This window comes from Dendronephthya gigantea, unplaced genomic scaffold, assembly GCF_004324835.1.
Source record: "Dendronephthya gigantea isolate DGI-Jeju-01 unplaced genomic scaffold, DenGig_1.0 000045F, whole genome shotgun sequence".
Classification (NCBI taxonomy): domain Eukaryota; kingdom Metazoa; phylum Cnidaria; class Anthozoa; order Malacalcyonacea; family Nephtheidae; genus Dendronephthya; species Dendronephthya gigantea.
Genome location: NW_021163055.1, coordinates 970,688 through 995,926, shown reverse-complemented (window position 1 = coordinate 995,926; position 25,239 = coordinate 970,688). Strand labels below are relative to the sequence as shown.

Genomic DNA, 25,239 nt, shown 5'->3' with positions numbered 1-25,239 from the left:
CATCAAAATAATTAAAAAATTGATGTAAATAGAGTACTGAAAACTGCTCGAACTCATCGAAGCCTGCTAAAAAACTTTTCAGAATTAAAAAAGCAATTAAGGCATTCACTTTCTACTAATCTACTTCTAAATTTGTTCACCATTACAACTGTTTGCTCTTCCCTCTATAAACAAAAACTAAAATAAGCTTTTATAAAATACCTTAATTTTTGCTTTCGAAAAGTTTCTTTATCTTGTCACGAACCTATAAATACGTCGTTACGTTTCGGATGTTATTCATATTGATATTCAGAAAGCGGTAACCCCCCTGTTATACGTTTCTACTCTCATGCATTCAAACAAACTTCATTAAATAATAGTTATTCTTATTGAAAACTTCACCTACGTGATTGGTTAACACTTAGCCTAACATGTATTTATAAAAAATCAAGCATACTCCCTTCCGCAAAAATTAAACAGCATGATATCGATATCGAAATGCAGACGATTTAGGAATTCCCCTTACAACCCCGACCCCGCGAGGAAGAAAAGTGCTTTTTATTGGTACTGGTGCAAATCCTGTGTGATCCGAGGTGAAACTGTTAATATTAGAAACCCCCACTGGGAAACCCCCCCGTTGTCTCAAATTTACTGAAAACAGATTTTGTAAAATGCATATATATATATTTTTATAAAATATTATTTTCATAAATATATATATATATATTTTTCTGATTCTCAGCGTCTCATATATCTCTCATGGTCCGGGGTTGTTATTCGACGTTTAAAAAGGCTTACAACATTGCTTCAGTGTTATTTATAAAACCATTACCAAATCGTCCTTGCGTGAAGGATTGATAATGAAAACTTTATTGGAATTTTTTCTTATACATACAATTGCAAATCTCTCTATTTTAGGTAATTTACAAATTGGCTACATGAATCTTAAAATATTATATTAACTATTTAATCAGAATAATGGTTTATTTGAATAATTATATTAATAATCAAACAGTTCAGGATTGGTGAATCCTTTAATATTTAAATTTAAAAGTGTATTTTCAGTTTCGTAATTTTGAATGGCTAATTTTGCAATATCTATCGTTAACATAACAAAATCAAAGACACTTTGGTTTCATAACTTCTTTATTTCGCCGCTTTTTAATATACTCCTACACCATAATTCTCGTCCGTAATTTATGACATATAGCCAGTTTTAAAGCAGGTGGATGCTGTTTCATTTTCGCAGGAAACGAATTTTAAATGTTTGTTGACATATTCATGCTTGTCTCTTATATCTGTTGCCATGGAGTATTGTGTTACGTAAATGACATATGTATACATATCATATGTATTAAATGCGACTATAGCAACATCAGAAAAATACGAAATACGTTCAAATTATTACTTCAAATTTCAGTTCATATATCACTTTTTCATACTGGCATCCAATTTTGATGGGTAAATTCTGAATTGATGGCTTCATCTTTCAAAAATCGAACAACTTCAGCACCTAATCGTATGGCCGAGCAGATGTCAAGTCAATATCATACGAAATGTGTCGCAAATCCTAATGCTTTGCCTCACAAAAGAGTGAAGTCGGCAGAGCCTACAAACTCGCTAGAATCATACGATCAATCTCAAAAGCATTGCCTAGTTACCCAGGACGAAATATGGAAAAGTTCTTGTGATAAGGAAAAAATTCAACAAACGAAATGGTAAATTATTCAAATCCAAACTTATTCGTTCACCGGATTTGACATTTCTTTTAACGCCATAACTGAGCTATGGCCAATAATCACATTATTTTTTCTGACGGATAATCTTGTGTTGCTAGGTTGTAGCAACATAGCAACGTTGTTGTATATATATAACATGTTAGATGTTGTATCAGACATGTTAGAACAATCATGTAACAAGTCTATCACAATGCCATCGGGCTTGCTACAAGTTGCTAACAGCTTGCCATAAACTTTCTGACGGACAATCTTGGAGCAAATGATGCCAAGGATCTTATTGCAAGTTTATGAATAGACTTGTAACAACTTGTTTACAGGGGCATGTGCGTTTTTACACGTGATGGGCGATCCCAGTCTACATAATGTATAGATTACGTCACACCCACAGTATGATTACGTCGCGATTTGGCGATTGAGTTTGTCGGGGCTATTTCGAAAATTCGATTCCACGTTGAGCATGTATGATTGTATGAAGATGAAATATTCTCTACAGTTCGGTTAGCAGTTCTAAAAATTTGTGATTTGTAAATTGCGTGAACCAGCAGACAATTGCATGACTTCACACGTGCAATCTTCGTTATGCTGCGTTGCAGTTTCGAAAAAAGCCAGAATATTGTTCATGCAAGCATTTCAAATTATTACTATATATATACATGTATATTATTATTAGTCTGCAAATTGCCAGCATTTCAATGGTTCAACGTACCCCCGTTGCTTCAAAGACTGTCTTGTCTCAGGTATTGTCTATACAGTATACGCGCGTGACTCGACACAGTCAAGAGTTCATAAATTATTCTCACCGACATGTTGTAAAAATATTTAAACTGATGCAATCTTGGAGTCTCATACATAATATGATACACTGTCTTTGATATCATATTTTTGGATCTTTTTTGGTTGTGTCATGATTTGCCAGCTATTAAAAATTATAGTCGATCAAACGATTCAACGAATTACGGCGTGGGTTGTGTCATGTGGCTTCCTGGTTAAAGCATGCAGGAAGAACAAGATAAATCATAAATCATCTTGTAGCGAGTTAATAGCGATCAAGTCAATGTTTTCGTGCTAAATGTCATGATGGTCCAGGATGCCAGACGTTGAAAAAAGTGTAGTCATGATAACGGATACTCCTCTGTATGACTTGTGTATAGGTGGATTATTTCTTTGGCTTTGAATTGTCATCAGACGTGAAACTTTTCATGTGCTGAACCTAATGTTAATGAGCTAAAGTTCATTTGCATTTGGTTCGGCACATGAAAAGTTCGACGTCTAAAACGGACCTAATTTATCATCAAATGCTCAATTGGGCTACCTGCAGATATACTGATTTATGACAATCTCTATTTTTAGGGAGAAGCATTGGGGATTTCTTACACACTACGACCAAAAGGCAAGCATCCTTCCTCATTCTTTGTACATGCAGTATGGGTTTTTTGTCTAGATAATTATATAACCTCCTGATCGTTTATAGCACTGTTGCAATCGTTTATTTTCGCACATGCACGTGATGCACAACATAAATAAGACAATAACATACGATTAACCCTGCCCACAAACCAGTGGGAGATTTGTCTCTCAAGGTCATGACAATGTCGTGTAATGTCGATAAAAATACGTATTAGGGAACGTGTAATGTTCTTCCTTTAGCCAGATATAATAAAAACATTTAACGTCATAGACGAAAAATCAATTTTCAGTAACTTTACAACCGTTTCTAGACTTTTAGAAACGACATGACATTGACCTAGCAAACTGAAGGTCAAGAGTCCGGTTCACGTCCCAACCCCTGTGGTTGGAAACATGGTTCTTATCACGAGTCACAAAATAAAAATATTATTGAATTTTTTACATTTTTAGGGAAATCCAAAGGAACCAAAACACTTCAGGAGCGATGCTAATTCTCCGTACTCTGAGACAGTGCCAAATACGTCCAATGGCCACTATGGTTTGCGTTCTCGTTCACGAAATACAAACTACATACAGAGACTGGAGAGGAGTGGACATAATCTTAGGAAGAATAAAGAGTTGTTATATTATGACTGAATACGAGAGAGTCTGGAATTCTTTTCAACATACCTTGTAAATAAATAGTAATGGCAATAATTGTAAATGTAAAGAAATAAAATTCGACTATATTTAGAGAGGAATTTTATGTATATATATCTCAGTCAGTCAGCCTTGGAATTCTCAACTTCATGCATCGTCATTAATAATCAATCAATCAGTAATCTTTATTTATATAGGGTTTAAGAACTTTGCACAGCCAATAAACCAAACGGCCTCGTACTTATATTGCTTTCGCCTATCATTATATCTTCACCTCCACCACCACCACCACACTATAATAATCACCATCACTTTCACCATGAAATCACCTATATTACCATCATATCAAATCAACATCAACGCGACCACAATCTCAGGACCATTATGATAGAAACAATGTAAAACTTCGCAATAAATGTTTATGAGAAGAGCCTAACGAAGAACCAAATCTCTGGCTACGTTCCAACCAACTTATTTCTAATCTTACCAGCCATACAATGTTCCATGACAAACTGCGCTAAATCTTTGCGTCTAATTTCCTCCAAGGCTAACGCCAACTTCGACACTTGGTTACCGCTCGCTTCCTCGGTACTAGTTCGCCATTCACTCAGCACCCGAAACGCTTTTTCATCTTTCCCTACCTTGAGGTGATCAATTTCACGAATTTCGGCTTCTGAGAGTGAAAGAAGTTTCGCGAGACGCAGCCATTGATCTTTCTTGAGTTTGTAAGCCAAACGACGCAAATCCCTATCACTGATGTATTCTATTGTAGAAATAGCATTCGTTAAAAGTATGTGGTTTAAAGTATAAATCTATCAGTTCGAAAACTGTTCTTCATAGAAGTCCAGTAAGGATCATCTCTTATTGATCCAGTGTTACTACAGGAGGAAACCTAAACTAAACTAACTTTATTTATACTGGATAGCTCTATCAGTTCTAAACTGTTCTTCATAGAAGTCAAGTAAGGATCATCTCTTATTGATCCAGTGTTACTACAGGAGGAAACCTAAACTAAACTAACTTTATTTATACTGGATAACTCTATCAGTTCTAAACTGTTCTTCCTAGAGGTCCAATAAGGGCAAATTATACCTTGAGCTTGACTCTCTTCTTTTTCCAAAGCTGCGCTATCTCTATTGCTGTTTTCGTGAGGCTGAACCTCCGTATAATATTCAGCAGTTTTCTTATCGCTTTCTCTTTTTGATTTTATATCATTAAGTTCAATTTCTAAGCGTTTCCGTTCAATTTCTGTTTCCTCGATTTGACTTTGGAGTTCTTTAATCTATGACGACGGAAAATGATGACTATATAGTTATAAGTTATTTAGAAACTAAACTGTAGATGAACGAATTGATTTTAAAGCCGGAGACATTTAATAAACAAGAGAATAGGGGCCGGTTATACGAAAGCTGGATAGCACTATCCACCGGGTTGTGTTTTTTTTCAACCGTTGTGAACATTCCCGAAAAGCGATAGAATTATAGATTTGGAACTAACAGTTATGGAAGACAAGAATACTACATATACAATTTAAGAATACTACAAATTTAATTAACGAATATCCATCCGGTGGATAGCGCTATCCAGATTTCGTACAACTGGCCTCTGAAGATTATTTTTACTAACAACACAGTGAAGTTCAGATTCCTTTTTCTTCCAGGCTTCTTTTTGTTTTCTGAATTCCTCCGCCATTTCGGAATGAACAGCGTTGCATTCTCGTCTGCAAATATGACAAACAATACTTATCAGTTGATTAGATATCATGCACGTCACACGTCAAGTCTAAATCAGACGCCTCAAGAAGTTGCAAACGTATTGCAAAACGATGGACAATGAATCTCACGACGAACCTTAGTCTCTGTGTCCATTTATTCTCCATATCTTCCAGTTCTTTGCTAAGATTATTGGAATAACTCTCTCGTAATCTGTCTATCTCAGTCTGAAGGATGAGAAATAGTAAAAGAAGCGATGAAAATTGTTTTAAAAGTCGTGCAGAATTGAAGTTATAGCCAGTGTAGGAATACCTGTAATAAATGCGTCCTATTTTGGGACTTCTTCAATTTTTCTTTCAGCAGAGAATAATCATTATCTTTGTCCTCGTTTATTGAGCCTGTTTCGTCTTCGTTGTTTGAACTGTGTATGGAAACATCGCTCGCCTTCTTGTGACGAGCATCGTTCTCGTGGCTATTTGAAATACGAGTTCGGTGAAGCTCCTGCAGGATACGTTCTTTCTCCGTCGTCTCCCGATTGATTTCCAGCTCTTGTTTCTTGCTTTTTAAAACCTGACAGTTGTGAGGTTGAACTGAGTTAACGCGAAAGAAATAAATTGTGAAAACTACTTGCAATAAATCGTATAAAAACTAACCTCATTTTGTAGTTTCTTCCACAAATCCTTACAATCGTTTTCGAGCTGCGAAACTCGCTTTTTCAAATACTTTTTCGAGTTTTCTTTTATTTTTGATGGGCTCTTCTCGTTGTGAAATTCCTCCATCACGAGTTTAGACTCGCTGTCTGGCTGATTGTTATTTGTCATCAAATCACATTTCTGTTTTTCGGTTTCCAACTGATCAATCAGCTTCTCATTTTCGCCTGCGAGTAAGATGTTGTCCTCCTCAAGCTTTCTCAAAGCAACAAGCTCGTTTTCAAGTTCCCGAACACGACTTCTCAATCGTTCACAAATATTACATTGTTGTTGTTCTTGCCGTTCAACTTCTTTCTCTAGAGCATCGAAACGCTCTTTCTTTTCGTTCAACTGTTTTTCTAAATCTTCGCATTTCTCTAAAAGTTCTGGATAATTTCCAACCTGTTCTTGTAGATTCGTTATAACCTCTTTCAACTCTCGACAATTGTCACTTAACTTTGCTATCTCGGCGTCTTTTTCCTTCGTAATGGTCGACTTCTCCTGCTCTGATAAGTTTGTAAGCGAGTGAAGTTGTTGTGACAGAGTCAAAGCTAAATTCCTCTCAACTTCTTGCAGTTCTTCCTGATGCAAACGCTTCAAATCGTTCAGTTCTTTCGTGTGAACTTCGCAATTGTTCTTCTTGTTGTCGTTAAATGACATTAAACCGTTGATTTGAGATTTGAGATTTTCATTTTGCTTCTCAGCCGATGCGATACGTTCTTCGTAAAATATCTTTAATTTCTGATGCTCTTCAACGTAAAAGTTATGCGATTCCTCAAGTTCATTTTCGTATTTATCTACCATCAACGATTTATCATTTTTCATCGTTTTAATTTTCTAAATACAAGATATCCTTTGGTTAAAATGAAGCAGAGCTTTGTGGAATTGGGTTATATATTGGGAAAATTATTTCCGGTACATGTTAAGGCTGTTTTTTTCAGTTACACGTTTCTGTATGTACAAACGCACAAGCACTTTAAATTAAATTAAATTTTAAGGTGTGTCCGTCTTCGGATCAAATTTACTTCTGACGTATTGAATGTAGCCTGCGTATATTGATATAAGCGGCACTGCACTGATTGCTTTTGCTTTAGTTGATCTGTTGCCAATATACGTTACAAGCCAATAATAATATAGACTACAAAGCATGCATCCATCACATAGTGAATCCGAGGCCGGTGCGAACAGGCCTTTTAGTAGAACTAAAAGCTTGTTTCAAACGTTGTTTTGAGATGTGAGGCGTTTTGAAATGATTATATAATTATCTAACGAGAAACATCATAATCGTGGCATGTGAGGACGACTTGTAATCTTGGCAAGATATATTAGCTTTAAACCTTCACGATTTAAACTAAAACAATATCAAACCATATATAGAGAATGAGACAAGCTTGCTTATATTTCACATCACAATATCTGCATACATGCAGGAACTTGTGGAAAAAGTTTTATTGTTATTGCTAAGACAAGGGTCAAAGGTTTTCTTAAAACAAAAGATAATGAGATATCTCAACATATTATCTATTGTTTGTAATGTGTTTGACAAATGAAGAAGACGGAAGAGTGATATTTCGAAACTGTCTGAATATAGCACTTTTTAAGGTTTTCCCATGCACGTGTATGACGTTCTCTGTCGCCAAGTTCATTTTGGTATAAAAAAACATATTGTTTTAGATAAGGCTACGTGATGAGGAAGACAATGGAATACGGGAAAAAACCCTCATAAGAACTACTATTAGTAGCTCTGTTGGATAACTCTCAGGTGATGATTATATAAACGTCGTAAATTAAATCTGAGAAACTACCAGTTCTGCGTGTCAGACATGCTATAATGATATGAAATCTCCGACAGCCTTTTTAATACGTAGATAACGTCAAGTTTGGAGGAATATTGAACTTCATGAATTCAAACAAGTGTCAACTTGACAACTGGCACGTGGGAATCTGAAACTCTGTATACAATTAACTTCGTACAAGCAATTCGGAATAAAGGAACATAATGAGTTTTTTTTTATCACGTCTATATTGTGTTTATCTAATGAGTGCAATTTACTACCAGACTCGAGTCGTTTCCTTTGTGTTCAGACCGTAGAAAACGAAGCGTATTGAGATTATACAATTATATAATTATATATTACCTTATATATACCAACATTTATCACTTTTAAAATGTATTCTTTGCTTACCATTTCAAGCAGTTGAATATCGGCATCACTCTGGGAGATTTCTGCCATCTCATTCGTTGGTTTTACATCTTCTACCTTCTTAAGATTCGATATTTCCTGGCCTTGACTACCGAGTTCTGCCTTCAAGGCTTCAATCGTGTCTTTACTCAAAATCGTATCCACGGAATTAAGTTTATCTTCGGCCTTAAACAGTCGTTTAAACGTATCATTTTCTTTCTCCAGCGCTTGTAATTTTTGTCCAAGTCGTTCGTTTTCCCGCTCAATATCTTTTTTATCCTTCTGAAGTCTTTCGTTTACCTGCAACAAGCATTTGTTGGCTTTCATGAGTTTTCGACTGAGCTGTCGAAGCTGTTTGATGTCCATGTTTTGAGGCAGAGATGTTTTATGCCTTGTTCTATCTACGGGATTTGAAGTGTCCTCGGTATTCGCAGTTCCTCTGGCCGACTCTTCACCTGAAATATATATTCCAGCACATTAAAGTAACAACATAACTTTGCTCGACATGTACACAGCCCTTGCACAATGTCGATGTCAGTGTTATAACAACAACAATTCAATTAAGATGCAAATCAGTTTTGTGGATAACAAACTCAATGGTGCGAGTAAAAACGACAGCGTATATGTCATTCCAGGGATAATCAGCTTCCCTTGTCGTTGTGCTGGATTTGCAAGACACGAATCTGGCTCCTTGATTCTCACTTTGTTTTGTTGCATTATAAGTCATTTCGCAACTTCACGATAAGTTGCCGTGTCAAGCGAATATATGGTACAGCAAAACGCAGCCAAACTATCAACTGAAAACAATTTGAATAATCATCCACAAGTAGGCGTCTATAAGTATTTAATACTGCTTTCCTGCAGCGCGTTTTTGTATGCAAGCATCCTCGAACTGCGACTTTGTGATCGTATACCCGCGCTATCGTTTCAACAGATCACAAGCAACCAGCGATACTCTTAAAATTGCAGGCAGCCTTAACAAACAAGTTGCTTCGAGATATATCAATTTGTCCCGGCAATGCAGCCCTCCCAAAAATGCAGCCCGCCTAAAAACATTTTTTTACATTGAATAAGATTTCGTTCTGAATATAGCTATGCTTCATATAGTCAACCCTAATAAAACTGCAATGCTAACTCTTGCATGGGGCGAGAATGGAGGAGAAATACTTGATACCCAACCATTCGACTTTAGATAAAAATGAAGCGAATTGTAAATTCTACCTTGTGTAGATATTTCAAGAATCTTGCTTAAAGCAAAATGCAAAAATAATTAACCAATAATTCTCTGTTTCTCGCTGAATATATGTTATTTTCTATTTTATAAATATTTACGGATTTTCATTGTTATTTTCAAACTTTCTTTTAAAGACTTACTCTCGATATAAATACTTAGTATTGTTAATTGGTACGATTAATTTAAGTTTTTGATATAGTTAAATTAGTTCATTAGGTTAGTTCAGTTACGCAACTACATGTTATAAATATAATAATTATATTATCACATGTTAATCATGATATTGTAACTATATTATTAATTACACATTTATATCACGATAGTATATATATATCAAGTATAATATTATATTTGTTAGCAATTATATGATTATATATTAACATCTCAGAGTTTGTTAGTTTTATAAATTATTAATGTTAGGATATTGTTTGTAACTTTGATTATTTTAAACAAAACATTTAGAGTTAATTTAACGTTTTATTAAAGTTTATTAGTGTTGAAGTATTAGTGATTTGTTTTCCGTTAGATCCATAAAATATCGCGTTTGATAAAACTTGTCTTTGTTCGAATAAAGCCAAAATCTAGAAATATTAGTTGAAGCAACACATCAGTTAGTTCTGATATTTGAAGAAACGGGTGATGGTTGACATAGAATGGGTTAAGATTAGTGTTAGACATACATCTACTCTGAAACTAAAGTAATCGGTATTTAACTGGACAGAGATAGAACAATCCCATGATTAATATATTTTCTTATAGAGAAGACATAAGTTTGATTATTCATTACAATTCTATTTACAGTTATACAAAAAATATGTCAGTTCAATCTGTTAGTATGTGAAAAAATACAAGATTATGTTTCCTAAATAAAATATGATGTTATTTTGCTTTTTGCCTATAGACTATAATATAGTGCGTCAGTTAGTATAGTATTAGTTTGACATCATTTTACAACTTTCCAAAAGTTCGGCAGGTTTTTACAATTGTAGTTCATAATCCATGACAGTAAACACACTGAAATAACCAGCATTTCCTGCTTCTTGGAGAATTGAATGAAAGTTTACACTTTTAGTTTTATTGGGCACGAAAAATGAAGCGAAATAATCTTAAAATACGGAACAAGAAAGTTGTAAAGTGATCAGTTTTTTTTCATTCTAGTTAGGTCTAACCTAACGCTGGCAGTTTTTGCTGCAAATTAGTCAATTAGTACTACGCAATTTATGTACCCTGCAAACTGAAAAATGGCGATCCCTCATTTTAAGATAAAAAGATTGATCACTTAAAAAACTAAGCAATCAACCGTGGTATACAAAGGCTGGGATATTTGCAGCAAATTTCGCCATTGCAATATGCGTTTCCAGTGAATTTCATGAAGTATAAAAATCGTATCGAGTTATATCATACAACAAAATATTGATTAAGTCAATTCTACCATCCTTTCTAGTTAATAGATTAGTACATTATAAAACGCTAAACGCATCCATTACGGAAAAATCAGTACACTGAGAAATTAGTTATTACATAGTCTGATATATACAGCTGTAATGTAGGAATGAATACAATACAATATACCATATATTCTGAACAACATTGTTGTCCTTTGCTCTATTGTTAGTAACTTCATTTTGAAGCTTATTTATACTATTTATTAATTAGTCATTCTAATTAACCTTAACTATATTACTAATTAGTAATCATTAGGAAATATCGATAATGATAGGTGAAAGTGTAAGTATTAGTAATGCACGCATTATAAGTTAACATAGTGAAAATTTAAATAACAAGATTTGATTAAGCAAAATAATCTGGAATGCTGGTCGCTCAATCGAATATCCATATATCCAGTGCATTATTAGATCAGTGCATGGCGTTCGTAGGAACTAGGAATCAAAGATTGATTCGCTTATTAATTTAGTACCTACCCTCACGTGGACTCCCTTCCTCGCCAAATTTCTCCGTCAAAAGTTCTTGAATTTCTTTTTCTAACTGATAATATTTTTCTGAAAACACTCCGTCGTCTTCAAAGAGATCAGCGTCGTCGACGTCATCATCGGAAATTTCTCTGCCATTCGTCATTCCAGCTGACTTGGCTACGCGATCTGTCGTTCTTTCCTCGTGACGCTCCGCCGATCTCTTCCTCGTTATCACCCTAGGTGATCCTTTGTCACCGTTTGTGACCTCATGAGATGGGTGTTGATCGGCAATGTCCCTCGTTTTTGGAGATCCCTCTTTTTCTTCTAATTTTGGCTAAAAAGTTTCAAGTGAAGTTAGATCAATCCTGAAAAACGTTGCTTTAGTTGACCAAGAATAATTCTAACTAAATACTGACTCAGTCATAAAATTGTCGCAAACAAAACACACTTACTTTCATGGCAACACCAGAAGCCCCCTCGTTACCATTAACCATCTTCATTGACCTATTATGCTCACTAATATCCCTTATCTTTCCGCGTGTCCTCTCGCCTCCCTCCAGCCGCTGTTTTAACGTCTTATTCTCATCCAAAACAGTACGTAACTCCATATGAGACTTTTCAAGTTTCCCCTGTAAACACGGAACAAACCCGATCAATACTAAATCCAGTTTTTGTACAGATCAGTGATACAAACCTGTAAATCCAGTTTTTGTACAGTTCAGTGATACAAACCTGTAAATCCAGTATATCCTCTTCCATTTCATCGATCTCGTATTCCCTCTGCGTCCCTTCGTGTTCCAGCTCAACCAATTGTTCCTCGAGACCCTTACATCTAGTTTCCAGTTTCTTTTTATGCTCACTAATTCGCTCCATTTCTTCCAAGTCTTCCACTTGAGAACTGATGGTCGTGTTCAGTCTCTGAATCTCAGCCTGAGCTACGTCCAGCTCTTCAGATAAATGTGCCACTTTGTTTTCAAGTTTGTTTAACGATAACTTTCTTTCGTTTTCATCTACAACTTCATTTGAAGAGTGTCGTTTGTTTGAAGCACCTTTAGAGCCATTTTCATCCCTCTCAGCAATAGAAGTCCTATCTTCACTCAAATCTTTCAATTTAAGCGCCTCGTGAGCTTCTTGCAATTGTTTTAATTGTTCTTCTAACTTTCTACACAGTGTTTGACTAGTTTTGCGTTCTTTCTCTAGATACAACACCTTCTCTTCTAAACCATCATAAGATGCAGCTTTCTCGCGAATTTTTTCGTATTTCTTGCTCAATTCGTTAAACTTCTTATCTTTCTGCTCAAATTTATCGTCCAATTCTCTTTTCTCGCATTCTAGTCGTATCAAACGCTGCGTAGCCTCCTGGTTTGCGATGTTTCTGTCTTCCAAAAGCTGGTTTCTTTTCTGAAGTTTATTCATGGCATCTTCCTGCTCTTTGTTTGCAGTTTTCACAACTTGAAGCTCGTCTTCCACGTTATTATATTTCTCAAGAAGATCTTCAAGCTGTTGTTTCAAATCGTCTCTTTCTTTTGTCAGTTCTGAAACGAGTTCAGTGGACGGAACGTTTTCGTCGCTTTCCTTTTTGCTGCTTCCGTTATCCTGATTGCTTTTGTTGTTGTTCGCTTCCGTCTTTTGTTTCGTATCTAAAACGAAATGATAGAAACGTGAAGGCAAACCAGTTTAGCAGTAAGTTCTCTGCAAAAGAAAATTTCCATGCCTAATAATCAATTTGCATTGGTAGTGTTTGTCCTGCAAATGATTATATTTCACTCTCGTGCATTTCACGATACAAAAGATAATATTTTGTGGTTTAAAGAACCTTCACCTTCACTTTGACTCTCAGAGCGGTTCTTTTCACCTTCGTCTTTCATGCCAGCTGCTGTTATAACTCGAGCACTGATAAGACCCTGAAGAAGTTCCAATATACATAAAATTAAATATTCTTCGTTGTCGCAAGAAAGAACGTATGAATGTTTTGAAATAAATGAAAGAACGAATTAGGAATGAATGTCTTGATAAACTTACCTTCTGATGGGCATAATATTTTTTCAATCTTTCCGTGGAAATGTGATTCAAATGAGTATTTTCTTGCTTGGCCGCTTTAACCCAAGAATGTTGAAATGCTTCATCAACTTTCATTCGTTTGCTAAAGTCAACATAGCATTCAGATGACATTTCATCATGTATTTGTACAAAGCTTATTTATATAAACCTTTTCAAGCAAGACAAGTACAACAAAACGTGTAGATATACCTGGGTTCTTTTACCAACAATTTCGTAAGAAAGTCCTTTGCATCTTCACTAACACCTTCGAAAAACTCTTCAGGAATTTTCCAAATCGCTCGAGTAACGTTGCTGAGGGTTACATCAGGATCATGATTCCAAAATGGCGACACACCAGTAAGACTAAAACGATTATTTGATACGAGTATTAGCGCAATTTTCTGAACCTTTAGAAAGGTTTATGCAATGCAGGAAAACTCGATTGCAAAGATTCTAGAAATCACTACTTACAGTATATAAGTAATAACTCCAACACTCCTAAGTGAATGAAATAAAAGAGGTGTGTTTTAAACATAAACTCTATGTTAAACACAGCAGCATCAAACCATTCGGTGATCTATGGAAATTCAAAATTCTTACCACATATCTGTTGCAGCCGTAATAGTTTCGTAATTAACCACTTCAGGTGCTAGAAATTGAACCAGTAATGAAAATATTAGTTGTAACGATGATGTTGTTGTCGTGTTGATGAAATACGAGAATATTTGGCTGAACAAAACTAAATTATAAACAGTGCTGAAATTTATAAAAACCGGAATGGCTGGCTTGTATTTCCTACCTACAAACTCCGGAGTTCCAAACAATATCTTCAGATCTTTCTCGGCGTTCAGCTTTCTTGCCAAACCAAAGTCAATAAGCTTCAAATTATTGCTATCCTCGGTGGTAAACATGATGTTTTGTGGCTAGAAAAATGGAAGCAGGTCAAGACTAGATCAGAACTGCTGCAAATGCTTCATCTTGCAAGGAAAATAACATCAAATCTGATAGAATATGCCTTTGAAATGTGTACATTTTATACCTTAAGATCAAGATGAAGGACATCTTTTTCATGCATGTCCTTCACTCCTTCCAAAATCTGTTTGACGTATCTGATAATCTCATGTTCTGTCAGATAATCTTTCTCCGATAATCTTTCTAAAAGCTCTCCTCCACGCATCCTGAGAAAAAGTGTAAAAGACATTGCCAACGATAAGATGAGTTCAAGTGCTTACTGCGCAAGTATACCTCAGGAAATGAACAGGTCAAGTAAATGAAAGGAAAGGGGTAAAGAGACGATGGCATGTGTATATGGACTGTTCAAAAGCGTAATACAATTAAAGATTCTCTGCCTCTCTACTTAAAGTCAGTTTCAAAACTTACAGTTCAAGAACAAGAATGAGTTTTCTTGATTCTTCAAAGGCTTCGTAAAGACGAATGTATCTTCGATGTCGAAGGTGATTCATAATGTCAATTTCATGTTGAAACTGATCTCGTTGACTTTTCCTTACTTTAATGTACTTCACGGCATAATCACGCCCTGTAGTTTTGTGGATTGCGTAGTAGATGATTCCAAAACGACCTCTGAAACCACATTGAAAGAGTCTCTCTGAGAAAAGGTGTCTCACAGCTTAAAGTTCCCTGGGTTATCCAGGTTTAGGTTTAGTTAGTTTAGGTTTCTTCCTGTATTACAACTGGATCAATAAGAGATGATCCTTACTGGACCTCTAGGAAGAACAGTTTAGAACTGAAAGGGAAATATTTTACTAACTTTCCTATTTCATCTCTGATATCGTAGTACTTGTTGATATCGTCCTGTCTCAACGATACTCGAGGATGATCATCATAGATATCAACCTCGTCTTTGTTTTCATCTGCAGGCGCTTCTTCCAAAACTTCCACTTCTTTTTCCTCTTCTTCCTCTTCTTCCTCTTCATTCTCTTCATCTTCTTCCTCCTCTTCAAAACCTTCAACGAGAAAAACAATGAAAAAGCTCATGATATGCAAAATCTACCGCACCGTCCGGAACGAACAAATATTTTGAGCAGAAAGCGTTGGCTTTAGTTTCCTTACCTTCAATACGCAAACGCGCAGAGCATGATACACTGTCCAAAGGATTTGTAAGCACACATTTATAAACTCCTCGCCTGTCAGCCGTCACAGACCTTATCACTAAGGAGAATGTATTATTGTCTGTGGTACTCTTGCGTGTCTTCACCAATCTGTCTTCCTGGAGTAAGGTATCACCATGATACCATTCAACTGTGGGTAACGGTTTTCCACTGATCTGTACATCAAACTGGACCCGTTTTCGTTCCTCCGTCGATACATCACGCATCTCTCGAACAAAATCGGGTGAAACTGAAAAAAGAGAGTGCATGCGTTTTAGAAGACGTTTGAAGTTGTTTAGTTTAGGTTTCCTCCTGTAGTAACACTGGATCAATAAGAGATGATCCTTACTGGACCTCTAGGAAGAACAGTTTAGAACTGATAGAGCTATCTAGTATAAATAAAGTTAGTTTAGTTTAGGTTTCCTCCTGTAGTAACACTGGATCAATAAGAGATGATCCTTACTGGACCTCTAGGAAGAACAGTTTAGAACTGATAGAGCTATCTAGTATAAATAAAGTTAGTTTAGTTTAGGTTTCCTCCTGTAGTAATACTGGATCAATAAGCGATGATCCTTACTGGACCTCTAGGAAGAACAGTTTAGAACTGATAAAGTTATCCAGTATAAATAAAGTTAGTTTAGTTTAGGTTTCCTCCTGTAGTAACACTGGATCAATAAGAGATGATGCTTACTTGACCTCTAGGAAGAACAGTTTAGAACTGATAGATCTTTTAGATAGGTTGATGAGTCAACACACCTTGTACATCAAGATTTGTTTTGCAAGTCGCCTGACCAATCTGATTTTTGATCACACAGGAATAACTGCCCTCATCTTGAGGTTCACATTGTGTAATTGCAAGGCTGCACTCATCTCCGTCTCTTTCTATCGTGACGTCAGTGTCCTCGTTAGTGAGAGCTTTCTCCCGCCTAAACCACGTGACTGTCGGATCCGGGGATCCTCGTACCGTACACGTCATTAGTATCGGTGTTCCCTTCGGTACGGTGTACGTGGCTGGCAATGCATTTACGAAGTCCGGCTTGGCTGAAATTGAAAATATCTTTGGTATAAATAAACAATGTTAATGGGGAACATCAGTGTTAAAGATGCGAAAACACTGGGTTGTGTTTAATAATATGACAACCTTTTTGCTGGTAAACGTTCTTAAGTTCTCATTTTACCCTTACCTGTCAAATCATCGTTTCCATCTTTCTCTTCAGAAATTCCCCTCAGTTTTGTTAGATTTTTACTCTGTTCGTTGTTTGCCAAACCTGAGCTCAAGAAGTCCAAGATATCTTTGTTTTCCTTGAATAATCCTTCCAGCACATCCTTGTCATCAACGTCAGCTGTGTTTATCGTTTCCGTTGAGCCTGATTCGCTGTCGAAAATAACTTCCATTAATTTGGTGAAAGTGTGAAGATGGATGACTCCAACACAGCATGAAAATGTCATTAAAAACTGGAACAGTGCCAAGATTTATAAAAGAAATTATTCTTATTGCCTACCTCTGTGATACTTCGGTGTCGCTGTCCAGGATTTTCATTGCGCGTTTGTTCAAACCACCTCCTTCTGCTGCGAATACGGATGGCATTGATTTACTAAAATCTCGTTTCGTCTTGGCCAACGGGGTCTGTTTTACTGCTTGAGGATCGTCCAGCTTTACAACCGATTGACTTTTAGCTTTTGCTCCGGCAGTAAACAATGAACTCATGGAAGATAATCGTCTGACTGCTCTCACTGCGTTCACCGATTTCTGAAAAACAGTAAAATGTTGTGTTTTCACGATTGGTCAACGACAAGAATACAAAGTGCCCATGACCTTTATCCTAGCTCGAAAAACGATCCTTTTACCTTGAAAAAAGATCACGTACCTTGAGGAAAGGCTTTTCGCCTTTGAAAAAGGGCTTTTGACATAAAGAAGCACCGAAGCAACTAACCTGCCATCTTCTTTTCGCGAGAAACTTTTTAAGGTTGTCTGTTTTAATTTTGTTACTTCCTCGGTTTTTCTGCGAACAGGAAGAAAACTCTTTGTGTTACACAAATAATACACCTTAAATCACATCGCAAGCCACGACAACTCACCTTGATCCACTCATGTTTCAAGCACTCATCCGCTGTTTTTCGCTTGCTAAATAAAGAAAGAATGTAAAACATTAATTTTATAACAACATAATTTTTTTCACCGGAACAAACAAATTACCCAAACAACTATCATATCGACAACTAGACATGTTTTTTTTTCACCACAGACGGATGGTTCTAGTCTTGCAATTACATATTGTTATGCAAAGAATGAAGTATTTACAAATGAATTCACCTTGGGGGTTTCTGAAGCAACTTCTCGATAAAATCTTTTGCTTCAGAGCTTATTTCATTAAACGCCTCGTCTTCAAAGTCGTATTCAGCCGCGGTGACGTAAGATAGTGTTTCATTATCGTCATCACCCAGGAATGGAGACAAACCACTTATACTAGCAACGAAAACAGAAATCTTCGGTTAAATATGAGATGAAAAATAATAGAAAAGTCTTGACGGTTGAATTGAGATTTCCATCTTGTATTTGAACGCACAAGCTCTTGGTATAAACCCAAGAACAAGTCAATAGCATCACACAAACATAGATACTATTTCTGCAAAGATATTGCTTATACGCGGACAAAGAAAATTATGAATTATGCGTCAAAACACTTACAGAATATAGGCAATTACACCAACGCTCCTATTAAGAAAATTTAAACATCTATTGTGAGTTAAATTTAAACCTTTTAACAACTTACAATAGAAAAAAATTGGAACCGAATCAAGTAAACTCTATACCCACCACATATCACTTGCTAAACAAACTGGTTCAAAATTGATAACCTCTGGAGCTAAATGAAGTTAAAAATACGTTTTTGGGAGCAGATGATATTGTAAATATGGATTATAAACAGTTTATGTTTGATCTTACCTACGAACTCTGGTGTTCCTTGCATTGTTTTGATAGTTTTCCCTGGTTTTAATTCTTTAGCCAGTCCAAAGTCAATCAACTTTATATCCCAGGTATCTTTGCTCAGACATACGATATTCTCGGGCTGCAAAAATTATTTTGAAATGATGATTATCGTCATTCTAGGCTATGGTGATCATTACAAGATGATGAGAGCGATGCGCAAAAGAAAACGGACGATTATTTCGAGTTTAACAATCTTGGTTACCTTCAAATCAAGATGAACAATGCTCATTTTGTGCATGTATTGTAAACCCTCCAGCAACTGTCTCATGTAGTAAGTACATTCCTTTTCCGTTACCGACTCTTCGTTGGCTATTCTTTCAAATAATTCTCCGCCAGTTATGCTGAAAAGAAACGTTTTGGTAAAAGGACTACTCCATCACAAATATCCACATGAAATCTTGACATTTCCAAGTTTATTGCTCAAAATAAAAGCCTGTCATCGCTTTACTCTTTCCCCTGTTTCTCCAGGAAAAACGATTTACCAGAAAATTAGGATTGATATATGCGCAGTTTCTTGACAGCTATTTTTATGTTTTCAACTGCCACAGCTCAGGAAATCAAGCAGGCGATACAACAAGCTGTTTTATTTACAAACTTACTACTCCATAATGAGAACAAAGTTCCGCGAAACATCGTAAACATCGTAGAGGGCAACAAGACGTTTGTGATTCAATTTTCCCATGATCTCGATTTCTTTCAAGACATCCTCCTTTGTTTGGCTCGTAACTTTCACCCATTTTGCAGCAAACTCTTGCTGGGTAGCCTGTTTCACCACACGTTTGACAACTCCAAATTTCCCCCTAAAATGGAAGATTATAATTCATTTTTTAAGGGCATCCGTGGTCATTAAAGAACTGTGATAATGGTGGATGATTAAAAGTTGTTGGTTGTGCTGAATGAGATATTTTCTAATGGCAAATAAACTTGATTCTTACAAAATAAATGGTGTGAATAGTTCATAAGATACCTTCCAAGTTCCTCATGAATCGTGTAGTCTTCGTCGACCTTTGATTTCTTGATTGTGACAGGTGGTCTTGGAACATGATTAAGTTGTCCTAAAGTGAAGAATCATCACTTGTAAAAATTTAGACAACTTCATGTCAATAACGAGTATTATTTTTAAAACACTTGTCTGACACAGTGAGCAGTCGAGAGATGTAATGAGCCAGTAAATACCATCACTCCCTACGATCTATTTATATAACCTGGTTATTAATATCCCCACAAAAACGATGCAAAGGCATTTGTTAAATTGGTTTTCGAATGAAATCATGCGAAGGTTAATTGGGCGCGCAGTTCTTAAAGTTACAAATTAGGGAAAAGAAAATGATTAACTACAGAGAAAGGTCGCGGGGTATTGATTGCGGTAAGCTAGCGATCGATTTAAAGCAGTCATTTTTTAAATTTTGGTCATGCATAATATGAGAATATACTAACGCATTAATACGCTGGCAGTTTAAAGCGAGGATTATTGCCTACTGCCATATAAAATTATACATATTGCCTCGCATACCTTCGCTGTTCAAGTTTTCGTCCTGAAAAGAAAAAAAATATTTATTTATCTTTCTTTATAATTCATCATCGCATGCAGCAATAGTATCCTTAAGTTAGTTTGCCGCATTCATATAACGTTTTGCCAAACATACACAAAGATATACAGATATCCATTTCAGATTTACAGCAAGCACGACCATGCAAGAATGTACAGCTTAAAGTTTGCACGAAACTTTGGTGGAGAGTCTGTAATTCTGGAGGCGTTTTCATTTTTATCTGCGTACAATCATGAATAACATGCATGGCTGCATGAGAAAGCTGTTTCCCACGGTTTTGGGACATAATCTGTACAACTACTGTGGCTAAAATATGCCGGCTTTGGATTCCCAGTCATGCAATCCAAGTTTAAGCCAAAACTTCCAAATTTTATCGGACGTGGAAATAACGAAACACAACTCTGCTCGATGCGGAGATCTTTGGTGAAAATTTAAGAAAATTTTAGGCGAGTCAATTAAGGAAGTCAATTAAGATTCTTCGGCACCAGGGTTCCCACGCGTTCATTGGTAGTTTTGCTGTATCAACTATTTTGTTTTCAAAACAGTTCTATGCACGCCACAGTTTGCAACATTGCTGTTTTAGACCAGTTTCCCCCAAACAGTATCTGACGCATCACATACATAGACATCATAATATGGTTTATGAGTTGTACAATACTAGCTACAGTCGAAGGATTAACGTCTTCAGGAGAACGAAGACGTTACCGGCTAATGATAATTCTGCCTCGTCTAATCAAAAGTAATCCTTCCTGTGTGTAGGAGACGACTCTGTATTGTCAAGCTGGTTCACGGCAGTAATGAAGACTGCTACAAATAGGAAACGTACGACTTTATAATATTATATAAAGTGATGTGCGAATATCGTTGCCTTTAAATCCACATAAACAACGAATTAATTACTATATAAAGACACTTATGAACGCAGATAAGTGAAAACTTAAGTAATTTTAATTGTATCTTTCATGAGAACAATTAAATAATAAAGTTAAAATTGTATCCTTGGCCGAAACACGGCCATGATATCTCTCTTCGGTGTCAGACCAGACAAATGCACAACGGACGGACACCTCAGTTGCGAGCTTTCTAATTATCACAAACAAATACAACATTTATCTACAAATAGTAAGGTTATTACAGGCAGAGTCTGGGAGACATTTTCTGATGTATGTTTCAACCAGCTCAAAATGATCTTGTAGAACATAATACAGCTGGATGAGATAAAATGATCAACAGACACTAAAAATTACTCATCCATGCATCAGAGCTGTTTACGTATACTTGTAAAAAACGTGCTTTGCTTTACGTGTACGATAGTATCTGTTTGGCTAACGGCATATCATGGAGTGCAGAATGTTTATCAGATGAGATAACGATACATTGATGAGATGTTTTGTACTGTGAAAAGTCACTATTTAATGGCTGTATATAGTCGAATTAAGCCAAAGTTCCTGTAAGGATACAGTTAAAGCAATCGATACTAAAACAATACATTGAGGATATGTCGATTTTGGTTTAGTTTTTAGTTAACTCACCAAGTTGAACGTTCTTCTAATGAACTTCGCAACCCTCCTCATACTCTTACTACGATTTTGCTGGCCAGGTCGCTTGACCTTTTCATGAGATTCTGAAGCCAACATACTTATAATTTTTACACTTTCACAATAAAGAAACTCTTGTATTTTCCAAGCTCATTGATTTCCCTATACGGCTATTGTTTGATTTCAAATATTCCGTGTGCATTTTGCCAAATGAATGTACATAAATCCAATGGGTCATTAATTTGTTTTGTACCTAATATACAAAATGATCTGACCACGCACTTTTAACCCAGCATGATGCTTCGCGAATGATGTTGTGAAAATTGTATGGAAACGAACAGGTAGGTAATTAATGATGTATGGTTTGCTTAAAAAACATGGTTTAACATAACTTTATCCTATTTGATTTATCACAATCGTCATCGCTCAGAAGTTAGATGTTACAGTCGATGAGATGGCCGATCAGTATTGCCTGATAATTAACTCTTAATAGCTCACGAATAGCGAAATCTCCTGCAATTTCCATTTTGATTGCTTTGAAGTTCCTGTTGGGAATGATCAGCCGTCTCACAACATGAAGTCGGCTATTTAAAGAATTATTCCGTTTCGAAGTTAATTTTTTCGTATGAAACTGCAGTTATTATAATTCTGCTGATTCAGTATTAATATATTTAATTGATATACATTCCGACCTTTTCTAGAATTTATCTACACGCAGCCATGCATTTTTGTTGTTTGAATGTTTAAATGCATGAATAACTGCCAAGTACGTTTTAATTAAAAGACAAAACATAAAGTGATCATCAGGTCGCCCACACAAGTTAGTGAAAGGTCTCCATGTTTGATTTCATGAAAGACGTTGTTAAAAGAAGTTCTTGAAAGTTATGTTTATATAATCGTGACGATTTGTAGATATCTTCTTCAGGTAGTTCAGACACAAACCACGACAGCTTATTGTAGAATACTACCTACACTGGACCACCACATTTAAGATATCTTTCTCAGGTAATTCAGACACAAACCACGACAGCTTATTGTAGAATACTACCTACACTGGACCACCACGTTTGAGATATCTTTCTCAGGTAGTTCAGACAAATACCACGACGGTTTATACTTATTTACTGGAATACTAGTTCGGGGCGTTCAGAATACAACTAAATTTTACCTTCTTTTGTTTATCCATATTTTCTTCTTCAGGCGTTGTTCCCTTCCCTCTTTTACTCAAATCAATTTTTTCTTCGTTTTTCAACCTTTCGTTAAAACTTTCTATTTTATCCAGATATTTCTCTTGCTCCAACTGAAGTTTAATATGCTCCCGTTGGAGACGATTGAGTTCGTATTTTGTGTTGGCTAGTTTGATTCCCAGGTCCTCCGCTTCGATCTGAGCTTTGTCTCGTTCTTTAGTGAGGGAGAGAATCTGGCCAGTCAAAGATGAAACCTGAAACGTAAACAAATAAAGTTAGTTTAGTTTAGGTTACCTCCTGTAGTAACACTGGATCAATAAGAGATGATCCTTACTGGACCTCAAGGAAGAACAGTTTAGAACTGATAGAGCTATCCAGTATGAATAAAGCCGGTTAGTTTCGTTTAGGTTTCCTCCTGTAGTAACACTAGATCAATAAGAAATGATCCTTACTGGACCTCTAGGAAGAACAGTTTAGAACTGATAGAGCTATCCAGTATAAATAAAGTTAGTTTAGTTTAGGTTTTCTCCTGTAGTAACACTGGATCAATAAAAGATGATCCTTACTGGACCTCTAGGAAGAACAATTTAGAGATTTCCTCGTAGTAACAGTGGATGAATAAGATTCTCTGCTGTTTACCTCGCTATCAAAGTGACGAGCAAATGAGATTGTCGCACGTTCAGTTTCCTCTAAGGCTTCTTCCTTCTCTTTTAAGACCTTCTCATAAAGTTCTTGAAGTGACGAATATTTTTGAGGCAAATCTAATTCTTTTTCTGTTCTTGACATAAAGAGAAACAAACAACGTCAGTAAATATAATGCTAAAATGCTCTTACTTGGATTTAAGGTAGGAAACCTAGATTAACTTTATTTATACTGGATAGCTCTATCAGTTCTAAACTGTTCTTCCTAGAGGTCCAGTAAGGATCATATCTTATTGATCCAGTGTTACTACAGGAGGAAACCTAAACTAAACTAACTTTATTTATACTGGTACCTCTATCAGTTCTAAACTGTTCTTCCTAGAGGTCCAGTAAGGATCATCTCTTATTGATCCAGTGTTACTACAGGAGGAAACTTAAACTAAACTAACTTTATTTACACTGGATAACTCTATCAGTTCTTTAAACTGTTCTTCCTAGAGGTCCAGTAAGGATCATTTCTTATTGATCCAGTGTTACTACAGGAGGAAACCTAAACTAAACTAACTTTATTTATACTGGATAGATCTATCAGTTCTAAACTGTTCTTCCTAGAGGTTCAGTAAGAATCATCTCTCATTGATCAAGTGTTACTATACAGGAGGAAACCGGATTACATTATTCATACTGGATAGCTCTATCGATAAGTTTTTCTAGAGTGCAAGATATTATACCAGCAGCCTACTGTGGACTGTGGAATGTATTGTTTAATTCGGAACATCGCATTATATAACGAGCAACACAGGATTAGTCAATAATTATCCGTTACGGCTATCTATCCAGTCTTATCGAGGTAAAAATTTGCAGAATTAATCCGGAGCGAACTCTAATTGCCTGAGTAAAACATGTCAATTCATGTCCGCACGATATAAACCCGCTGGTGTTTATGACTGGTTGTCAATATCGTATAGACATTAAACAATTACGATATAAACTATAACAATACTTTTTACCCATTTTACGACAAAATAATTCCACAGTAACTAAGCAAACAATCTTTCCCGGTGGTGGAAACAGTCGTTGTCTTGGATCGACGTAATTTCATCTCACATCACAACAAAAGCATTTCGGAAAAACGGACTTTCAAAATGCAAACACAAAAGTGAATTTCGAAACTTCGTTGTTGTTAGTGAATTGAAAATGTCATGTCCTTATGAATTGCGCTCAGTTTGACGTCTCAGTGACGGCCTGTTTGACTTTGTTGCAAAGCTTATTGTGCTAAGGATTAGACGGCTTAAAAGCCGAGCAGTCTTGCAAGACTAGTTATTCTACCGGGAAGCTCAAACATTAACCACATTGACCTTATATGCAGCATGTCTTTTGAAATTACATGCAGTCTTCAGTTAATTAATTCAACTAAAAAAACACTTCTTCCTTCTGTAGTAACACTGGATCAATAAGAGATGATCCTTACTGGACCTCTAGGAAGACCAGTTTAGAACTGATAGAGCTATCCAGTATAAATAAAGTTAGTTTAGTTAAGGTTTCCTCCTGTAGTAACACTGGATCAATAAGAGATGATCCTTACTGGACCTCTAGGAAGAACAGTTTAGAACTGATAGAGTTATCCAGTATAAATAAAGTTAGTTTAGTTTAGGTTTCCTCCTGTAGTAACACTAGATCAATAAGA

The 25,239-nt window shown here is 36.0% G+C and overlaps 3 protein-coding genes across 3 annotated transcripts; 1 reads left to right on the top strand and 2 right to left on the bottom strand.

Moving 5' to 3' along the window:
- Positions 1 to 1,323: 1,323 nt before the first annotated feature.
- Positions 1,324 to 3,905, top strand: LOC114527513. The gene is made up of 3 exons (XM_028549193.1): positions 1,324 to 1,697; positions 3,069 to 3,108; positions 3,576 to 3,905. The coding sequence occupies exons 1-3, from the start codon at positions 1,456 to 1,458 to the stop codon at positions 3,759 to 3,761; spliced, it is 468 nt and encodes a 155-aa protein (XP_028404994.1). The 5' UTR covers positions 1,324 to 1,455; the 3' UTR covers positions 3,762 to 3,905.
- A 21-nt stretch (positions 3,906 to 3,926) lies between these two features.
- Positions 3,927 to 13,395, bottom strand: LOC114527512 (golgin subfamily A member 6-like protein 22). The gene is made up of 11 exons (XM_028549192.1): positions 13,318 to 13,395; positions 12,228 to 13,135; positions 11,948 to 12,124; positions 11,505 to 11,829; positions 8,352 to 8,803; positions 6,130 to 7,002; positions 5,789 to 6,046; positions 5,615 to 5,703; positions 5,391 to 5,484; positions 4,857 to 5,046; positions 3,927 to 4,527 (listed from the first exon to the last, which is right to left on the bottom strand). Exons 1-11 carry the CDS (start codon positions 13,361 to 13,363, stop codon positions 4,220 to 4,222), a joined length of 3,720 nt encoding a protein of 1,239 aa, XP_028404993.1. The 5' UTR covers positions 13,364 to 13,395; the 3' UTR covers positions 3,927 to 4,219.
- Positions 13,396 to 13,425: 30 nt separating this feature from the next.
- Positions 13,426 to 23,696, bottom strand: LOC114527694 (myosin light chain kinase, smooth muscle-like). The gene is made up of 25 exons (XM_028549401.1): positions 23,550 to 23,696; positions 22,892 to 23,164; positions 20,149 to 20,170; positions 19,603 to 19,690; positions 19,235 to 19,435; positions 18,838 to 18,976; positions 18,591 to 18,714; positions 18,462 to 18,510; positions 18,333 to 18,359; positions 17,958 to 18,110; positions 17,723 to 17,768; positions 17,578 to 17,646; positions 17,146 to 17,393; positions 16,828 to 17,018; positions 16,400 to 16,684; positions 15,606 to 15,893; positions 15,304 to 15,499; positions 14,916 to 15,116; positions 14,575 to 14,713; positions 14,335 to 14,458; positions 14,136 to 14,184; positions 14,007 to 14,033; positions 13,746 to 13,898; positions 13,518 to 13,638; positions 13,426 to 13,434 (listed from the first exon to the last, which is right to left on the bottom strand). Exons 1-25 carry the CDS (start codon positions 23,694 to 23,696, stop codon positions 13,426 to 13,428), a joined length of 3,369 nt encoding a protein of 1,122 aa, XP_028405202.1.
- Positions 23,697 to 25,239: the final 1,543 nt, after the last annotated feature.